Genomic DNA, 17965 nt, shown 5'->3' with positions numbered 1-17965 from the left:
AACCTCCCAGATGAGTGCAAGGGACTTGCACCAGCCCAAGGGTGTGTTAGGATTGTGCCGTTAATTTCATTGTTCTCTAAAGTTAACTTGGATGTTTGTAAGTGGCGCACGTGTATCTCTCACAGTTCTGCTAAATTAGTACTTTAAACATTAGACCATGATTTGACTGGTCAGTTGTACACAACAACTTTTTTAACTTGCCAAATGATCCGCTATGTTGGGAGAGAGTTAATATCTATTTCCATATCTCCTCTCTGAAATTAATGGCTAATACAATCATTGGAGATGAAAAAAGTACCACAATATGCAGTGAAGCGGTCTTGCGAAAGTGCCCTCTTCACCTTTCACAAAACCACCAGGTGAAAATTGAAGGCATACATCATCTTGTGGTTGCCTCAGCATGCCTGAGTAACACTGGTGTGGTTTCATTGTTTCCATGGTCGATGCGCCTCTCCTTTAAAGAGCTGGATTGCATCTAGATAGGCTGATAACATTTCAACATACATCATAACTGACATCTTCTAACCCTAAGGAGGGTAACTTCAGACTTTCCTAACATTAAACTAAACTCAGCTGTGCCAATTTCATTAAATTAAAACCTGTTTTTCAAGAATTTATAGCTGCCTAAAATTCTCCAGGTTGGCCTCAACAATACAGATTATGGCTTTGGACACACATATTTGGCTTTCTTTAGAACACTCTTAAAAACAACCTTTTGGGGGGAAAAAATCTGCTAGAGCAGTCAGAAAACAACCTTTAGGCCAACTCTCTATAGCTAACAAAATTAACTCACTGCTGATGCCAATCATTGTAAAGCCACAGTTTCATAAAGCCTGGTAATTTGGCTCAGTCGTAAACATCTCTGTCATTACAACTCGATTCTGCTTGTATCAGAGGATATCACTGAGCTTCACAACATACTCCATTTCCTATCATGCCTATGTTTAACTATGCTCTGAACTGATGATTTATACTGTTGATGCTGCAATATCTTCCTACTGAATTCCACAAAGCACAATCTCTGTGTGTGTGTGTGTTTTGCCTATTGTACTCCTGTGTACAAGATTTAAACACAGAATCCTACATTACTGAGTTTTGTTATTTTTCAAATCTATAGATTTAGTACAAAATGTTTCAATAACAACCATACCATCTCCACTTTCATAAGCAACTCCAGTATTTAAGCGGCTTTCCCCTCCCCCATATACTGTAAGCCAGCGGTACTCAAACTTTTCCGGCCAGTGGCCCCCTTGATCCCCGTGGCTGTCGGCCATGACTCCCCATCATGTTCCTGAGGGCTGGAAGTGACATTATTAGACAGGAAGTGGCCAGAAATATTAACTATATTAAATATGTTAAATATAATATTATAATATTATATTTATTATAATATTAAATATTAAATGTATATTAACTATATTAATATTAATTATATTAATCATATCATTAATTAAATACAGATCTTAAAAAATATTATTAATACACAGCAATGTACATGCCTTATAAATGATCAGCTGCTCATCACTGTTGGAGACAGGATGCTGGAGTAGGTAGATTTTGTCTGGTCCAGGAGGACTCTTTTTTTTTTAAACTTTGTAAGCATACCAATAGAATTGTTTTCTCAAATGAACTTTGTGAACAACCAGTCTGACCAACATTACACACACACACCCCTGTGGACCCCAATCCTACTAGTCATTTCTCCCATTCTCCTTGGATAGGATTGAACCCTTTATTAATTTAATGAAATAAATTTTTCCAGCAGCTGGTAGGGAAAACAGAAATAGACCATGAAAATATATCAGAGCTGATAAGGGTCTGGTTAGGAAGCTGATTTGTCTCCTATACTAGGAGATGCACAGCCCAATCCTATGCATGCCTACTCAGAAGTAAGCCCCAATGGAGCTTACTCCCAGGAAAGTGTGGATAGGATTGGGCTGGCAATCACTTCATCAATGGCTGATACGTATTCCCTTCAAATAGCAAGATTCATCACTTTAAAAATACACCCTCTCCTCTTCAGTCAAAAAATAAGATTAATAAATCACTTTAAAAACAGTACGCTTTTTCTGCTCCTGGCCAAGTAAAGTATGTGCTTCCCTCCCCCTTTGCCAACTGCATGGAAGCAACTTTAAGAGTCCTGATAACTGGTAAAATAGGAAGAAATAAAATAGGTTTTATTTGCGGAGGAGGAGGAAAGCGGGAAGATTTGTTGATTGAAAGGGGGGAGTGGAAGAGGGAAGGGTTGAAAAGAGAGATTTCACTTTGATGAGAAGCAATCCCAGTCTGGGAACTAGGAACCAACCAGACAAGGATCAGCGAGGATTAAAGACTGCAAGCTCAGCATGCTCGGTACTTGCCAGATGGGGGTTGGAGTCGAAGAACTTTGGAAACAACATGCATCGAACACAGAAGGCGGCAGCCTCGGAGTGGAGGGAGAAGAGGGTGGGGTGGCAGCAGCCACTCTCGCAGTCACTCTCAGAGAGAGCAGCTGAGCAACTCCCGTTTCTTCTGCTTTAAAAAAAAACACAGAAGACTGCCCAGGGGTGTGACTGTATCGCTGCAAGAGGACATCCCACACCTCCCCTTTGAGTTCCTGGCGCCGCCCTAAAGAGCCATGCCTCACAGTTTGAATAACACAGCTGTAAGCTATACAAGTGCTACCTCTGACCATGCCATGGTTACTGCACCCATGAAACATGAAGATAAATATATACTCTGGTGAAAGATCTTCCCAAGCCTGAGAATATCATGAAATGTCTCACTGCAATGTCCAACGGTCAGTTTGACAGGGTTGAGTGATCAGCCATCAATCCAGCCCAGAACCTCTACATAAACCAACAGGGATGAGCACATGCGCACCTCTGAAGTTCAGTGTTATGCCAATAACAAGGGTAAAGTGGCAAGCACAAATTCCAGCAGTCTCCAGTAGGAATCTGTGGACCTCTGCAATCAGTGCACAGTCCTGCAATCAGGGCAGAAGTTGCCAAAGGTAACATGGAAAAAGCAACTTCTATGCACACATTCTATGCAATTCTGTGCACACATTCCTGGGAGTAAGTCCCACTTAACAGAATGGGATTTGCTTCGGAGTAGACACGCATAGGATTGTGCTGTTAGACTTCCAAGATCCAAAGAACAGCACAACTAATTCCCTGCGCCTTTTGGGAATCTTTTGATTTCTTTCTTTAATACTGGCAGCCCCATGCCATGTATAAAACCACTTTTGAACCTATACCGAGTCAAGTCATTGGTTCTTCTAGCACACTATTAGCTGCTTGGCTTGGCTGTGGCTCTGTAGTGTCTCTCTCAACACCTATGCATTATCCTTTAATTGGAGATACTAGGATTTAACTGAGGAGCTTGTGCATGCCCAACATGCATTCTACCATTGAGTTACAGCCTTGCCCCCTTTGAAACCAGTTTGTGATACAGGATAGGGATCTGTGGCTCAAAAGGAAAAAAAAATTAAGAATCTCACAAGGCAAGTTCAACCCTTTGGCAGGTCGTAATACAGTTCTTTGTATCCTCACCATTGTAAGCACATATGTTCAAACCAGGGCCCAGGGAACATGAAACACCAGTCAAGTGAGCAGCTATTTTGACTGCAACAACCAGTGTTCAAAATGCTAAAAGCAAAGAACTTTTCAGAAAGAGCAGATAATGACACTTATGTCTTGCAATCTAACATTCTCCTGTTTTGTTCACCCAGGAAGCAATGACTATGGAGGAAGCACCCTGACCTTCTTCCTTAATTGGGGCGAATGCAATTATGAAACAATGACCCCTTCTGGCCAACTAAGGTACGATGATTACACCCTGAAGGCTTATTTAAAAAAAAGAAAAATTGGTATATTTTCCATATGAAGGAAATTCTTGCTAAAATAATAATGAGATGTACAATATCAAAATCCTGAGCCAATAGCTGATATAAGCCATTAACAATAATCATAAGCTTAATAAAGCCAAGTGTAATTTTCACTCATTATGACTGGAGACAGGCATCCAAACTAAACAAAGTGATCCCTTTTCGAGTGCATGGAAAACAGTCCACTTCTGTTGACTTTAGAAGACTGCTTTAACTACACAGCATGGAATAATAATTGTTCCATGAGATTATAGAAGAGATTACAAGGCCAATTGTTTTTAAAATCTGTCTCATTTGACATCCATTTAGCTCTACAAATGAATATTAGAAGTAATAAGAGACATCAAAATAAGATTATGAGCAGAGTTCTATGAAAAGAGCAGCTATGCTAGATACATGCGCTTCACTGGCACTGTTTAAAATGCATTGAGGGTCCAATCCTAACCAATTTTCCAGGGCTGATGCAGTCATACCAATATAGCATGTGTTGCATCCTGCAAGAGAAGGCAGTCGTGGAGGACTCTTCAAGGCCTCATGGCTACACCGGCGCTCGACAGCTGTATAGGACTGGGCCCCAAGACAGATTCTCCCCAAGATCTTACAAGTATTCACATTAAACATGGAGCTCCTCTCTTTATTGGCTCCCTTCAATACTGTGGTAGTAACTTTGGGCCCAATTCTATCCAACTTTCCAGTGCCAATGCAGCCACTACATAGCACCAAAGTAAGGGCACAAGCATTCCCTTAGGTCAGTGGTTTCCCAAACTGTGAGCTGCCTTAGGAACCACTGCCTTAGGTTGAGAAAGGGGACCGTGACTGCCTGCCCACTGCAAGATGCAGCACATACCCTGTTGACACAGCTGCATCAGTGGTGGAAATTTGGATAGGGTTTGGCCTTTCTAAGAAAGTATAGTACACGAGCTTTACATTACTTTAAATTTCAACAATGAAGGCAGTAGCCACCTTTTTGAGACAAGGAGAAACTGGTCACAGAGGAAAATCTCAAAATTCATTCAACCCATTTTACAGCCATCCTCAAAGAAAGTCTCAAGCGATGGCTCATCCACTGAACAGACAGAATATTTGTTCTGGGTATTAGGATAGTACCGAGAGCGCCTAAGAAACCAACCTCAGAATGTGGTAATTTTTTAATCAAGCACAGGGCAAGGATCTTGTCCAGAGCGCCAACAGCTGGCCTTGAAGGCTGTTCAAATGTGATTCCCTTAGAATGAAATATCAAGGTGTTTCTCAAGCTCAAATGAGCACTCCCCCCACCCTCTCACAACATGTAAGTAAGTTTGCATCAGAAGGTCAGGGTTCAAAAACTGTGGTATTCCTAGCTCAGACACTGTGCTTTATGAGCGGCCAAAGAAAAAATGCATGCAGACCTGAGGCCTACTCCAGGCTGCATCACACACACACACACACACACACACACACACACAGGTTTTGGGTCAGAGGCATTGAACAGCCCTGAACAGCAGATAATATTCCTTAGGGATCAGTGCTAAGGCCAGATTTTGGGAGCCCTGGGTCCAAGCCCTGCACTGGGCCCCTATGGCACCTCCTACCCTACCCCAATGGCATATTGGTGCTAGCACTGCCACCAGTATTGCTGTCTCAGGGGTTGGCAGGTGGATGGTCTCCCTAATGGGTGTAGGCCCTCTGCCAGAACCCAACATGGTCAACACCTGACACAATCCCTGCCAGGAGAAGTTTCCACTGAAACTGATAGAAAGAGGCAGCTGTAAATAGAGTTGCCAACCCTCCAGGACTGACCTGGAATCTTTAGAAGCCAGCATCAATCTCCAGGAGAATACACAAGGCAATCCTGGCTATTCTAACAGTGCCTCCAGGAATTTCCAACAACACATCATGGGGGGGGGGGGGGAGAGAGAGAGAGAGAGAGAATCTCCGAGAATAGCTTCAGTCATTGCTGGCAACCCTAGCTCTAAATAATTAGAGCCTCTCTCCTCTCAAAATCACCTCTGCATTTATTTAATCTGTAAAACACATCTGAAACAAAGCAGATGGTGCATAGAAAAGAGAAAATGCCTAGGGAACCAAATCTGCTTGGCCTATCTTGCATTGTCAGCAAGGAACCTCTTATGGTCACCAGGTGGCCATCATAAAGAACTCTTTGGGGGAGTAAATTAGAGAGGCTTGCTCTCTTCTTCCCTGGACTGTACTCACTAATAAACAAAAACCTCCAAGCTAGGAAGGGGTCTCCACAACTCTGAGTCCCCTCAGCTCTTGCGTTAGGTAGGTCAAGTGGGTTGTTCTGTTGAACTCCAAGTTCCTGGGAGCTTTCAACAAGTGAATGAGGAGAATGTGTACCCTAGCCAATTCATTCATTTAAGTAAAAGGCACATGCAAAATAGGACACATTTAGGCAGGAATAAATGTATTCCTGGCAGATAGGTTCATTGTATGTCTGCAGTGTTTCAAATGGATGGAAAAAAGAAACAGGACAACATGCTATGCCTTTCCTACATATAAATACTCAGCACCACCATTAAATAGTACAGCACTCAGAAACATTGCATTAGAATTCTTTTCTTCTGAATCATATCAATAAAATCAAGACTTGGTCTGGTATTAATATGTTGACTTACTTGCATGCTTCTCACTGCAGATATAAGCAGAAGTCTTGTAAATGTAAGAGAGAAATGCAAAAGTACCCATTCAAGTCAGCATTATTTGAGCCAGCATAAACTGAGTTAATTTGGATTTGAGAGGGATCATACACATCATTCATGAGGCCTTGGACAAGTCACTGGTTTGGTTTAGGTGATGCAAGAAACCATGGTTTCTGGGACTGTGAACATGAGCACAGGGAGAACTGAGCCCATGCTCTCATCTCCCCCCCCTCCATCCATCCATCCATCCATCCACCCACACACACACATTTCACACAAATGAATGTTGACTCAGTAAACCATAGCTCTATGTGTTACCTAAATCTGGAAGCCATGATTTAACTTCAGCCTACAAACTGGAAGTGAAACCAGGATTTGATTCTGGTTTCAGATCCGTCCCTTGGGTAGGAAAGTGAGGTGGTTGCCCTGGGCCCCATGCTTGGAGCGCATTTTTTTTCCAAGTTACCATTTCCCTTTTAAATTTCTCCTTTAAGGCTCTGCCACATCAGGCAATTGGAGCTGCAAGTCAAAGAGTGCTGGGAGCATGGGCTCCTTATCTTGCTCCTTTCCTCATGCAGAAGGAGCTTCCATAAGGAGGCAGCCTGAGCCTCCTATACACAAATACCTCGTATAAGACTCACTAAATTCAATGAGACTCACTTCTGAATAGACATACATAGGATTGCATGTAAATAAGCTAAACAGCAATCCAGGATAAACTTTTAGGGAAAATGCTCTGCTGATAAATATTCATCTATTCTCTCCCAACAATGACATTTATTCACAAACAGATGGATGGCCCAGACATCTAAGTCCTCATCACAGTCCTTAATATGAAGCATAAATGGTGCCGGGGGCACACTTGCGCAAACCTAAGGTATTGGGACGCATTTCTGCATAGTCATCTGCCAAGCAAGTCACAAAAGACTAGATAAGTCTTTTCACTTGGAACACGTGTGGCCATTAATACAGTAAGAGAGCACATTATGGCATTTATGACCTCAAGTTTTGGTATGTGTCTCTCTTTTGCCCATTAAAATAAAGGAACAGGTCATGTGTAAACACAGCTTCATAAAAACGGCACTGAATGCAACAGAGAAAAGTGTGAGGACTGCCTCAGTGGACTCATCTAAGTTTCATCTCGTCCAGCATTCCCTTTGCAACAGCAGATACTTTCTTTGCATTTACCCTGAAACACAGAGAGCGCTTCGAATCGAAATGTAACTTGCTCCAAGATCATCTGCAGACTACAGAAAGGAAAAAGAAGGAGTGTTTTGGTCCTCTGTGCTTCAGCTTCTGACCCGAACAATATAGAAAGCATCTCCTCACCTAATCCGTTCAGTTGAGTATAACGTGTTAATCTACCAACACAATTCCACATTCTAGCAAGAATCGGATTTTCTTTTCCTCTTGTGCAAATACTTTTTCACAGTTGTAAAGCCTGACAGGCAGAATATTACAACAAGATGGAATATTCCACTTAGAAAGTGATTAACAAACAGCGTGGAAGACAAATTTGTATGGTGACTCTATGTACCCAAGGACTGACAGCTTGTAAAACGCTGGCTACTGCATGGGGAAAACACACACACCTATCAAACAGCTGGTCAGTCTGCAGGAGGAATGAAGTTACACATGGCTGCATTAAAAAATATATCACTCCAGGTGTCTTGGTAAGAAACGAAGCATCTGCTGTTGGAAAAACAATTGCTGTTCTAATGCGGTCATTAAAAATGTCACTCAGATCCTACAGTCCTTGCATGTGATAAAACTTTTCCACTGGAATATAGCTGTGTGTGCCAACATTGTTGTTTCACTGCTCAAGATTCTGAGTATACATTTAAGATATCAAGCACAGAGATACCAGATGTTCATCTCAAAAAGTGGGGAGGGCAAGACAGTGAATGTTCTTTTGTAAATATCAACATTCTATGGTAGAAGCTCTCTTTTTTTTAAAGAAGTGTGCTTGGTTTTATCTTGTATCAAATACAGTTATTACGAAGTGACTTAGCATAATAACACCTTCTTTACTTGTGAAAAGTATTATTTGGCTACTACTACCCCATAAATAGGCATTTTCTAATACAATGTCACTTCCCACTCTAGAGTCAAGTGCAGATCTCCCAACCCACACAAACATGCACACAGGGAAGGAGGACTCTGCCTGCTGGCCCCATATTAGATACTGGTGCAGAAGGGATCATATGAGCATACACACATAGGATTCCTCCATGAGATCTGGCCAATCAAGGTTCAGCATCACTTGGATGATTCTTGTGCACAATACGATAGGGCTCCTTATGCACAAACGCTGAAAGAGCAACCAGCAGGATATCACTAGCAGACACTGTCCCCCTTCTCCACAAACGTACATTCAATATAGCCTGTGTGGGGAAGTGGGATCATCAAAGAATAGAACCCAGGGTAGGTCTATGTTAGTGAAGAAGTAGGGCTATGAAGAGGCTAGCTGCCTTGGCTATCAATGGTCTCCAGTAAGGTCTATGGGACAAAACAGACTGTGATCTGGGACACAGTTGGGCAACCCTTTCCTGTAGAGAATCCTATGATAGGGACAGACTCAGCCTCTACCACAATGATGTTCTTGAGTCCATCTCTTGTTCTCCTCCCACATAAACTGAATGGATGCCATTACTTTCTAGAAGCATGGAAAAGCTCCATTTCGCCAGTTACTAATGGACAAGGATTTTAGTGGGCAATAAAATATCATGCTAAACATTATTTGTAGCTGCATTTTGCTGATTGCCTAAGTTATCCTTCCAATTTCTGCTCACGATGATGCATTTTTAAAAAAAATCAGAAGTTAACACAATTTGGGTGATTTGGTTCGCTCAGTAGTCACAGGTGTATGATTTAATGACCTTCATTTTTTTTTTATTACTAACCAGTTATGATCCAACGTTGCCTCTTAAAGAAGAAAGAATTTAAAGCATAAACTGGCTGAGGCAAACTCCTGACCTGTACATTTGTTAACATTATATACCCAAATTGGTACAATCTGAATGAAGCATCCATGAGAGCCAAACTTCAATCCAACTTTCAACCCCTCCTGTTCTCATCTATTTGTCTTAAACTTAGGATGCACCTTCTACTTTACAATACATCCATTGCCTGTGAGATTTGATTCAGTGCTACTTCCTAAAACCTTTACAACTGCCAAAAACAAATGAGCATGTTCTAGTACAGTGGTTCTCAAACTTTTAGCACTGGGACCCACTTTTTAGAATGATAATCTGTCAGGACCCACCGGAAGTAATGTCATGACCAGAAGTGATGTCATCAAGCAGGAAAATTTTTAGCAATCCTAAACTGCAAACCTACCCACACTTACCCAGGAGTAAGCCCCATTGACTATCATGGTTAAAAGCATATACATAGTAGGCTGTTAAAAGTACAGATCTGTAACATACCATGGTAGAATCTATTAAAAATAAGATATTGAAATGAATGGGGAACCACCTGAAATTGGTTTGCGACCCACCTAGCGGATCCTAACCCACAGTTTGAGAAACACTGTTCTAGCGTTTAAACAGAATTACTCAACAAGTTACTCCTCCTCTCAGGAAAGGAAAGAAGTTCACACGTGTCTTTTATTTCACAACAAAATATGGGTAAGTATTATGGAGGAAAGCATGAAACGTAATTTGCAGCTTAAATAAAACTAGAGGTCACGCAGCAAAGAAAGGTTAATTTCCCTACATGTGTCCAGTTCCCAAGATGCAGTTCAAAGAGTTTCTATTATCTTAACCTCAACCGTATTTTGCAATTCCACTGCAGAAGACCCATGAGGATTTCTCTTTTCTTTTTTTTAAAAGAGTTATAGCAACAAATGAACTATTTATTTTTATTGTTCCATTTCCATGCCAATCATCACCATGGTGTTGTGCAACTCAGAACTGAGATCCAACACAGTATCCTTATCAGGAGAGAGTAACAAGCAGAACAAACAAAACAAAAAGACAATAAAACTCCCAAGTAAATAATTACTATCCATTTCCATAGGAATCTTGCTGTAATAGCTGGGATAATATGACACACACAGAGAATGTGTCTGTAAAGTCTTATTCACACTTTGTAGTAAAGAGGACAACAGCCTGATAGTGAAAACTGTTACTATTCAGAAAATATTAACTTAAAAGAGCTCAGAATTGTGCATGTGTGCCCTAATCTGAAAATGTAGTACAATGTGAGTCTAACCTGGAATCCAATAATGTGAGGTTAACCTAGTAAGGGCGCAATCCTAACTCCTTATGTCAGTGCTTCCTAGCACTGGCATAGCGGTGCCAATGGGACATGTGCTGCATCCTGCAGTTGGGTGTCACTCACGGAGGCCTCCTTAAAGTAAGGGAATGTTGTTCCCTTACCTCAGAGCTGCATTGCCCTTATGTCACTGCTGGAAAGCACTGACATAAGGGGTTAGGATTGCGCCCTAAGTTACTCATGACCTTGGGTGCTCAGGTCACAGAACAAAATACGGAAGTGCAATCAAAGACTGGAGTACTATGACATGCTGTACAAAGGGCTTCCCTTGAAGATCATCCAGAAACTACTATTGGTGTAAAACATGGTGGCACATGATGTTACTCATCTGGAAAGTTTGATTCAATCAGGACGCTGTTCCTCTGACTGCACGGATTGCTGGTTTGTTTCTGGGTGCAATTCAAGATGCTGGTGTCGACCTTTAAAGCCCTATATGGCTTAGGACCATGATACTTCTGGGACTGCTTCTCTCCAATACGAGAGTCCACCTCTTGCGATAACCTGGGAGACCTTCCTGCAAGTGTCAACACTTGCAACGCTGTTTTGAGTTTGTGCTTCTGCTGTTGTTATGATTGTGACTCATCATTTAAATCTGTATTATTGGGTTTCAGATATTGGCTTTAACGTTGTGAGCTGCCTTTTTTTTCCAAAAGGGAAAATGCATGGTAAAAATGCTTTAAAACAATGATTCTCCAACTTTTTGGGAGATTTACTCCCAAAGTAAGTCTTTGTGGGGGAGGGGAGAGGGCAGCGATGCAATCCCCAGGATCGCGTCGCTGGGGGGGGGGTGCTTTAACTCACTTTGCAAATGCACTCACTTTTTCTCAACATTCCAAGTCTTGGGGAGCCCTGAGGAGTGCTGTGCGAGGTTCCCCACACCTTCTGGAGCCTGCTGCAGCCCTAAGTGAGAAAAAACACTTCCCCTCCCCCCATTAGCAACAAGATCCTGCATCGCTGCCTCTCCCTCCACCCCTTAAAGGGACGGGGGAACCTTTACACAAACTGGTGGGTCACGACCCACCAGGTTGCATACCACTGCTTTAAAATGAATAAACAGACAATTGTGACTGGGCTCTGGACTGGCCAGGCCAGATAGTGTGTTAGGATTCATTTTGTTTTTTTTAAGAGAATGAATGCTGCGTCTTTCCCTGAATCTGAGCCGCTGACAGCAACCAGAAACCAGTATTAGAGAGGAGAAAAAGTCTTCAGTCTGTGCCTGAGTGATCTCTATGGATTTCTTTACTGTACTTGGTTTTGATGCCTGTAATTTATTTGTGATGGGGTAACAGCTATTGCTTGCCAATATCATGAAGTAGATTTGTGTTCCTGTAAAATTAAATCACTCATTATAGTACAGCACAGCAGAAAAGCTCTAAAAAAAAAAAAAAAGCATGTTACATTTTATTGGTTTAACTATGGTCTGATGTTATACCTGAATTCACAGACAACTGACAAACCACAGTTAGGGCCTCCACTGTGCCTCAAGAGGTTGAAGATGCAACAAACCTATGAAGCAAAGCTGTCAGCAGACCAACAGTCCTGTGGTTTGCTTGTTGGACATCTAGAAGCTCAAGTCATGATTTTGAGTTAATATTTTTCTTTTAAATTTTATTCTATTACATAAACAGAACAAAACACAAATCAATACATGCTTATGAGTTACTTTTAAAAAAAGGGAAAAAATTGAAAAAATTCTATTTTTTTGAAATAGTTGATATGATATGAAAAATAGTTGATTTTTTTGAAGTGTTGATATGCAGATACTCTGGTCGTATATATGTATAATTTTTTTCCATTTTGAGTTAATACTTAAACTCAGCCAATGGCTCACAGACCAAGCTGCAAACCAGGAGGGTTCCAATTGAAATCCCACCTTTAACATGAACTCTTCTGATAGGCTAGCAAGCCACTGTATCCAGGCCTACAGTAAGCCATAGTCATCTCTCTGCAACAAAGGGACAATAATATTGACCAAAATTTCAGAGCTATATGAAGTGATGACTGAGAAGTATATGAGGTGCTTTTTGAACACTGTAAAGAGCTACATGAATACATTCAGTATGAGTGATAAGCAAAAACCTTTTTTGAGAATTTACAGCACATCACCCTCACCTCCAGATAAGCTTCCTATATTTTTACAAGTTTATTTGCCACAAGACAAGACCATTACAGCAGCCAAGCATTATACAGTGTTAATACATCAATGATAGCACTGGCTGACTGCCTTCATCCAAGTTCAAACCCGGAGAAAGCCTCAGAAGATTTAAATGCATTCTTGAAAGAACATTATTTTCCACGTAATTGAAGAAAAGCAGCCAACTTGCACTGAGCTTTATTGCCCAGATGTGTCTCCCTTGTGGTTGGTCATCTTTTCCACAATGAAGACATCCCAAATTTAAACAAGTCATCCATCCTCTGTCCAGCCTCCCCACTACATCATCTCCATTTCGCCACTTCCTTGATGACCAATCCTAGACTCAATACTTGAGTGCCAAAACAAAAGCCCAAGAGGGCTGTTACCATTAGACAAAAAGTACCCAAGACTTCAACATCATTTTTAGAGGTCTATTATTAGAAAACCTCCATGAAGACTGTAACAGGTGTAAGCCAGCCTGTATTGTCAGGGCTTTATTCAGAAGATGGCATGACACAGCAAATTAACAGAAGTTCCTCTACATGCATTCTTCTTATATCAATATTAAAACAAAGTTCACAGTAACATTAGAACTGTCATACATGAAACTGATCTTCCAGTGTTGAGTCTAGACCTTTATTTAATGTAGATTTAAATTTGATAACAGAGTTAACGACTAAATCTATTCAGTTTGATGTGCTTAGGTATACCTGCCCCCTCCAGATTAGGGTCTTCTCATCAGCTCCAAGATAGCCAACCAACGCACATCTTTTGCATAAAGGGGTAAGTTCTCAAGTCTCTTATATAGGCGTCCCTCCGTATCCACAGGGGTTCCATTCCACCACCACCCTGTGGATATGGAAACCATGAATATGGGGAACCTTGTGAAAATGGCAGTCTCCACACCCCCCTGGGCCTATTACCTTTGTTTTTGTGTCGTATCGCTGGCAGCACAGGTGTTTCTTGCTTTAACAAAGCAACCTTCTTGCAAAACCGAAGAGCAACCTGCAAGGCAACCAGCCTGCACACTACAGGCAGGAGACTAACTAAACGTTAACAGGAAGAGCTCCCTGTTAATCTTCTTCTAGCATGCAGGCTGATTGCATGCTGCAGTTCAGCAAGCATATTTGTTAAAGCAAGGAACACCTGTACTTCAAGTGATACTGCACAAAAACTAAGGAACAGTCATGGGCACGGGGGGGGGGGATTTTGAATCAGCTAATAACTGAATCCTTGGATACCAGTTACGGGGGGGGGGGGAGTGGAGGAATGCCTGTAATTTTGTAACCGGTTGAGATAACAAGGTTCTCAAGGTCATTTCTTCTTATATGGTCACACCAAGAAACATCTCATATATGTACTTAACTGACATAAAAGTTAGTTGACCAAAACTTCTCTTATTGATCAGAAGTTTTTATTGGCAATTAATTCCAAATGCTCATGGAAAAAATTACAACAAAGTCCAAAAGCCCAAGTCTATGCTTGTCTACTCAGAAGTAAGTTCCACTGAATTCAATGAGACCTACTTCTTGGTTAAGCTCTTTGGGAGTTGGAGAACAGGAGTGAGTCTTTGCGGGGGCAGGCTAGAAAACAGTGACGCGATCACCAGGATCACACCACTGTGGGGGAAGGGGGGGCTGTTTTTAACTTAACTTACCTGCTGCCAGAGTCTGGAGGGTGTGGGGAGCCCCACGGAGCCCTCTGCAGGGCTCCCCGTGGCTTGTAGAATATTAAAAAAAATAGAGTGCCACCCACTTCCAGTTTTGCAATCACAAGCCAGAAGTGGATCATGATAGGTTTTTTTATATTCTACAAGCTGCGGGGAGCCCTTAGCCCCGCAGACCCCAGCAGCAAGTGAATTGTAAACACAGCCCCCCTCCCCCACAGCAGCGTGATCCTGGGGATCGTGTCGCTGCTTTCCCCCCGCCCCTTAAAGGGAAAGGTGAAGTGGTACTCGGGCTGGTGGGTTGCAACTCACCAGTTTGAGAACCACTGGTGTATAGAATTATAGACCAAGTTAACAGAATATCACCTACCTGCAGATGCTAAACATCCCATCATCAAAGCAAATGCTGGAATTATATAATTTGAAGTCATGTTTGCAACACTGTGGTTTTTCAAATTAACGTCCTTTGTAGCTCTTGATACTGACGAAAAATATTACTGTAAAGGTTCTGAAAGAGAATCTTCGAGACTTGTAATGACCTGTAAAAAGAAGTAAAAATAATTCTTTTAGAAACATGTCTTGCAGAGCAGTCATTTGATGTTTTAAATGCAATACAAAAAAACACAGAGATCACATCTTTCTTTTAAAAAGAGACAGGAAACCTTTGCGACTGAGGAATAATCTAACCGTCCAATCCTACCTCCCCACCAGTTTCCACTATGTCGTCACGCTACCTGACCATGCGCTATATGCAGTGGTGGAGGAGGAGACCAGATAACCCAGGAGAGGTAAGTAAAAATGTTTTTACTTACTTCACTGAAAGCTACCTAGTCAACAATGGGTCTCCTTGGACCTATGCTCACTCTTTTGCTGGTGTAAGTCCAAGGAGAGTAGGGAGCAGGTCTGGGCGGAAAGGGAGTACAGGATCTTGGCATGCACTGCTGCCGCCAAGATCCTCCAGTGAGGTAGATGGGACTCACAGATGGTGATTAGTCCATGGTCACCCAGTGAACTTCATAGTTGAGCTGAGATGTGAACCAGGATCTCCAGTCTTCTAGTCTTCAACACTCTAACCACACCACCACACTGGATTTGACCACAGGTGGGCAGCCAGATCAAAATGTAATACAGTTCCAAAAAACGAATTCAAAATTATTTCAAGCAGATTTTGAGCTAAGTCCTTGCATATGCATATCCTGGCATATCCTCAACCACGAAGCTTCCTGGGTGACCTTGGGCCAGTCACTTTCTCTCAGCCTCACCTACCTCACAGGGTTGTTGTGAGGACAAAAGGAGGGGAGCAGCTGTGTACACCCCCCTGAGCTCTTTGGAGGACGGGCGGTATAAAAATGTGAAACATAAATAAAAAATATGAACCTCTCATGAACCCATTGTAATTATCCTCGACAATGTAGCACCAAGAAACTGTCTAAAATGGTTGCTGGTGATGCCAAAATCTCATAGGGCATAACACATCTGTCCTTCTTGGCTCTTCTTATACATATATGCCAAAATGCTTCATAAGTGGGTCATGAAGGATCAGCCAGGTGAAGCGCCCACCTGGCTGTCCAACTCCCAAACTAAACATACGGGTGGCAGTGGAAGGGCCCAATGCACCATCAGGGGAATCCATGGGGGGTCCAGAGTAGGACTGTGCTCCAGGGACCCCAGCAACCTACCATTGTCATGGTTTAGAGGGCATAAGATTCACATTTCAAACCAAATGAGGGCCATTAGGAAGTGGACTTGGATGAGGGACATTTTTGCCAGTGTAAAGAACGATTGGGAAAAAGGAAAGAGGTTACAAAAGGGAAGACCACAGAGGCCACTGAGCGCTCAGGGGCTATTCACTGCTGGAAACAGAAAGCTGGACTAGATGCAATTGTTCTGTTTGAAAGCATTTGTCATCTCCTCAAAATCGCCTTCCTCCTTTACATGCCAGAAACAAACCCTCCTGCCTGACGTGCTCACTGACGATTCTGAACCTCCCTCTCTTTCCTACACACTCTACACAAATTAAAACCATCATTCTGCACGTATGCCACAGAAGAACACTTTGCTGTTGATTTTGGAATGAAATCATGTGTTCTTTACAATCCATTCCAATGCGTAACCACAGATTTACTGGAAGCGCATCTATGGGTTTCCAAAAGCGAAACATGTGAGCTACACATGGCCAGATATTTTCTTTGTAAAAGTAACATTCTCTTCCTTGTCTCCTCACTCCAGTGAGGAGTGACCCTACTCCTCACTGAGGGGCAAATTCAGTCAATATATGCAATTGCCCCAATCTCCATTTTAAAGAGCTGTCCTAAATCCATGGTGCGGCTTTCTGGAAAATGAATCCAAATGTCCAGTATGAACAGCCATTACAGAACAAAAATTAAGCATGTTCAAACAGTATTTTAAGAGGAGAAGTATTCGTTTGCAACTTGAAATAGTCATGAGGTAATCCATTAAGAAGGATTTGTGATTTATGGTACCACAACATGGAAGCTTTCTGCAGCCAAACTTTTAGGGCTCATCGCAAAAAGGTTTGGAGGATCTCCAATTATTGGAGGTTCTCCCTAGTTCGCCGTTACTAGGGGCACTAGTAATGAAACCCACAAACCTCACCCTCTGACTCACCCCCAGTTTTAGTCAAATCATAGATCTTCCTTCCCCTCAGACCTAATATCTACAGGGGGCTGCTCAAAAGCCTGGTGCTTTTCTATAAACTTGAAATATTACTCACAGAGGCAGGGGGTGGCTTCATGATTGCCACAAGGGCTTGCCAATTAACATTCAGAACATTTGGCCACTACCACTGCACCCAACCTCAATTCTCAATACGTAGATTGTAAACCTGATCAATAAGAAGCAAGTGCAGGCCAGCAGCAAGCTCACCATGTATGGCTGTATGTAGCCTTATTGCTACATAGACAATGATAAGTAGTTAGCACAGGTGTGAATTCCAGCATCTTACTTACAATGAGAGCTATATTTGTAGCATCTGGTTCAAGTGGTTATGTGCCTATTAGTTTATATACAAAACAGGACAACCCAAAAGCAAGGTGATGGGTTCTAAATGCTCAGGGAACTCCCTAGATACACAGAAGTAGCTAAGTTTGAAACTGAAAGGAAAAGGAAACAAAACCACTGATGGCAACCAAGCATGTTCTGTCTACCACAGGAACCACAGAATGTTCAGGTGTCCATTGGAGAAACAGCAGAATGCAAAGAGGGTGAAGGAACTGGCCAGCTTAAGAAAACTAAGCATTGGGGGGGGGGGGGAGAGGAAGATATACATTTGCTTGCAGGTCCCTCTATCTTTAAAGTCAAAGACGTTTAACAGTGCTGTCCAATAGATGTTTATTCAGAAGTAAGTGCTAGTATGATCA

The 17965-nt window shown here is 42.1% G+C and overlaps 1 protein-coding gene across 1 annotated transcript in view; it reads right to left on the bottom strand.

Moving 5' to 3' along the window:
- TGFBR3 (transforming growth factor beta receptor 3) overlaps nt 1-17965 on the bottom strand; it is a 160794-nt gene that overhangs the window by 122143 nt on the left and 20686 nt on the right. Inside the window, exon 2 of the mRNA XM_066624302.1 lies at nt 14956-15124. Coding sequence (XP_066480399.1) covers nt 14956-15016 — 61 coding nt within the window. The 5' untranslated portion in view covers nt 15017-15124. The remainder of the gene's footprint in view (nt 1-14955; nt 15125-17965) is intronic.

Source organism: Tiliqua scincoides, chromosome 4, assembly GCF_035046505.1.
Source record: "Tiliqua scincoides isolate rTilSci1 chromosome 4, rTilSci1.hap2, whole genome shotgun sequence".
Taxonomy (NCBI): Eukaryota; Metazoa; Chordata; class Lepidosauria; order Squamata; family Scincidae; genus Tiliqua; species Tiliqua scincoides.
This window is presented reverse-complemented; position numbering and strand designations above follow the sequence as displayed.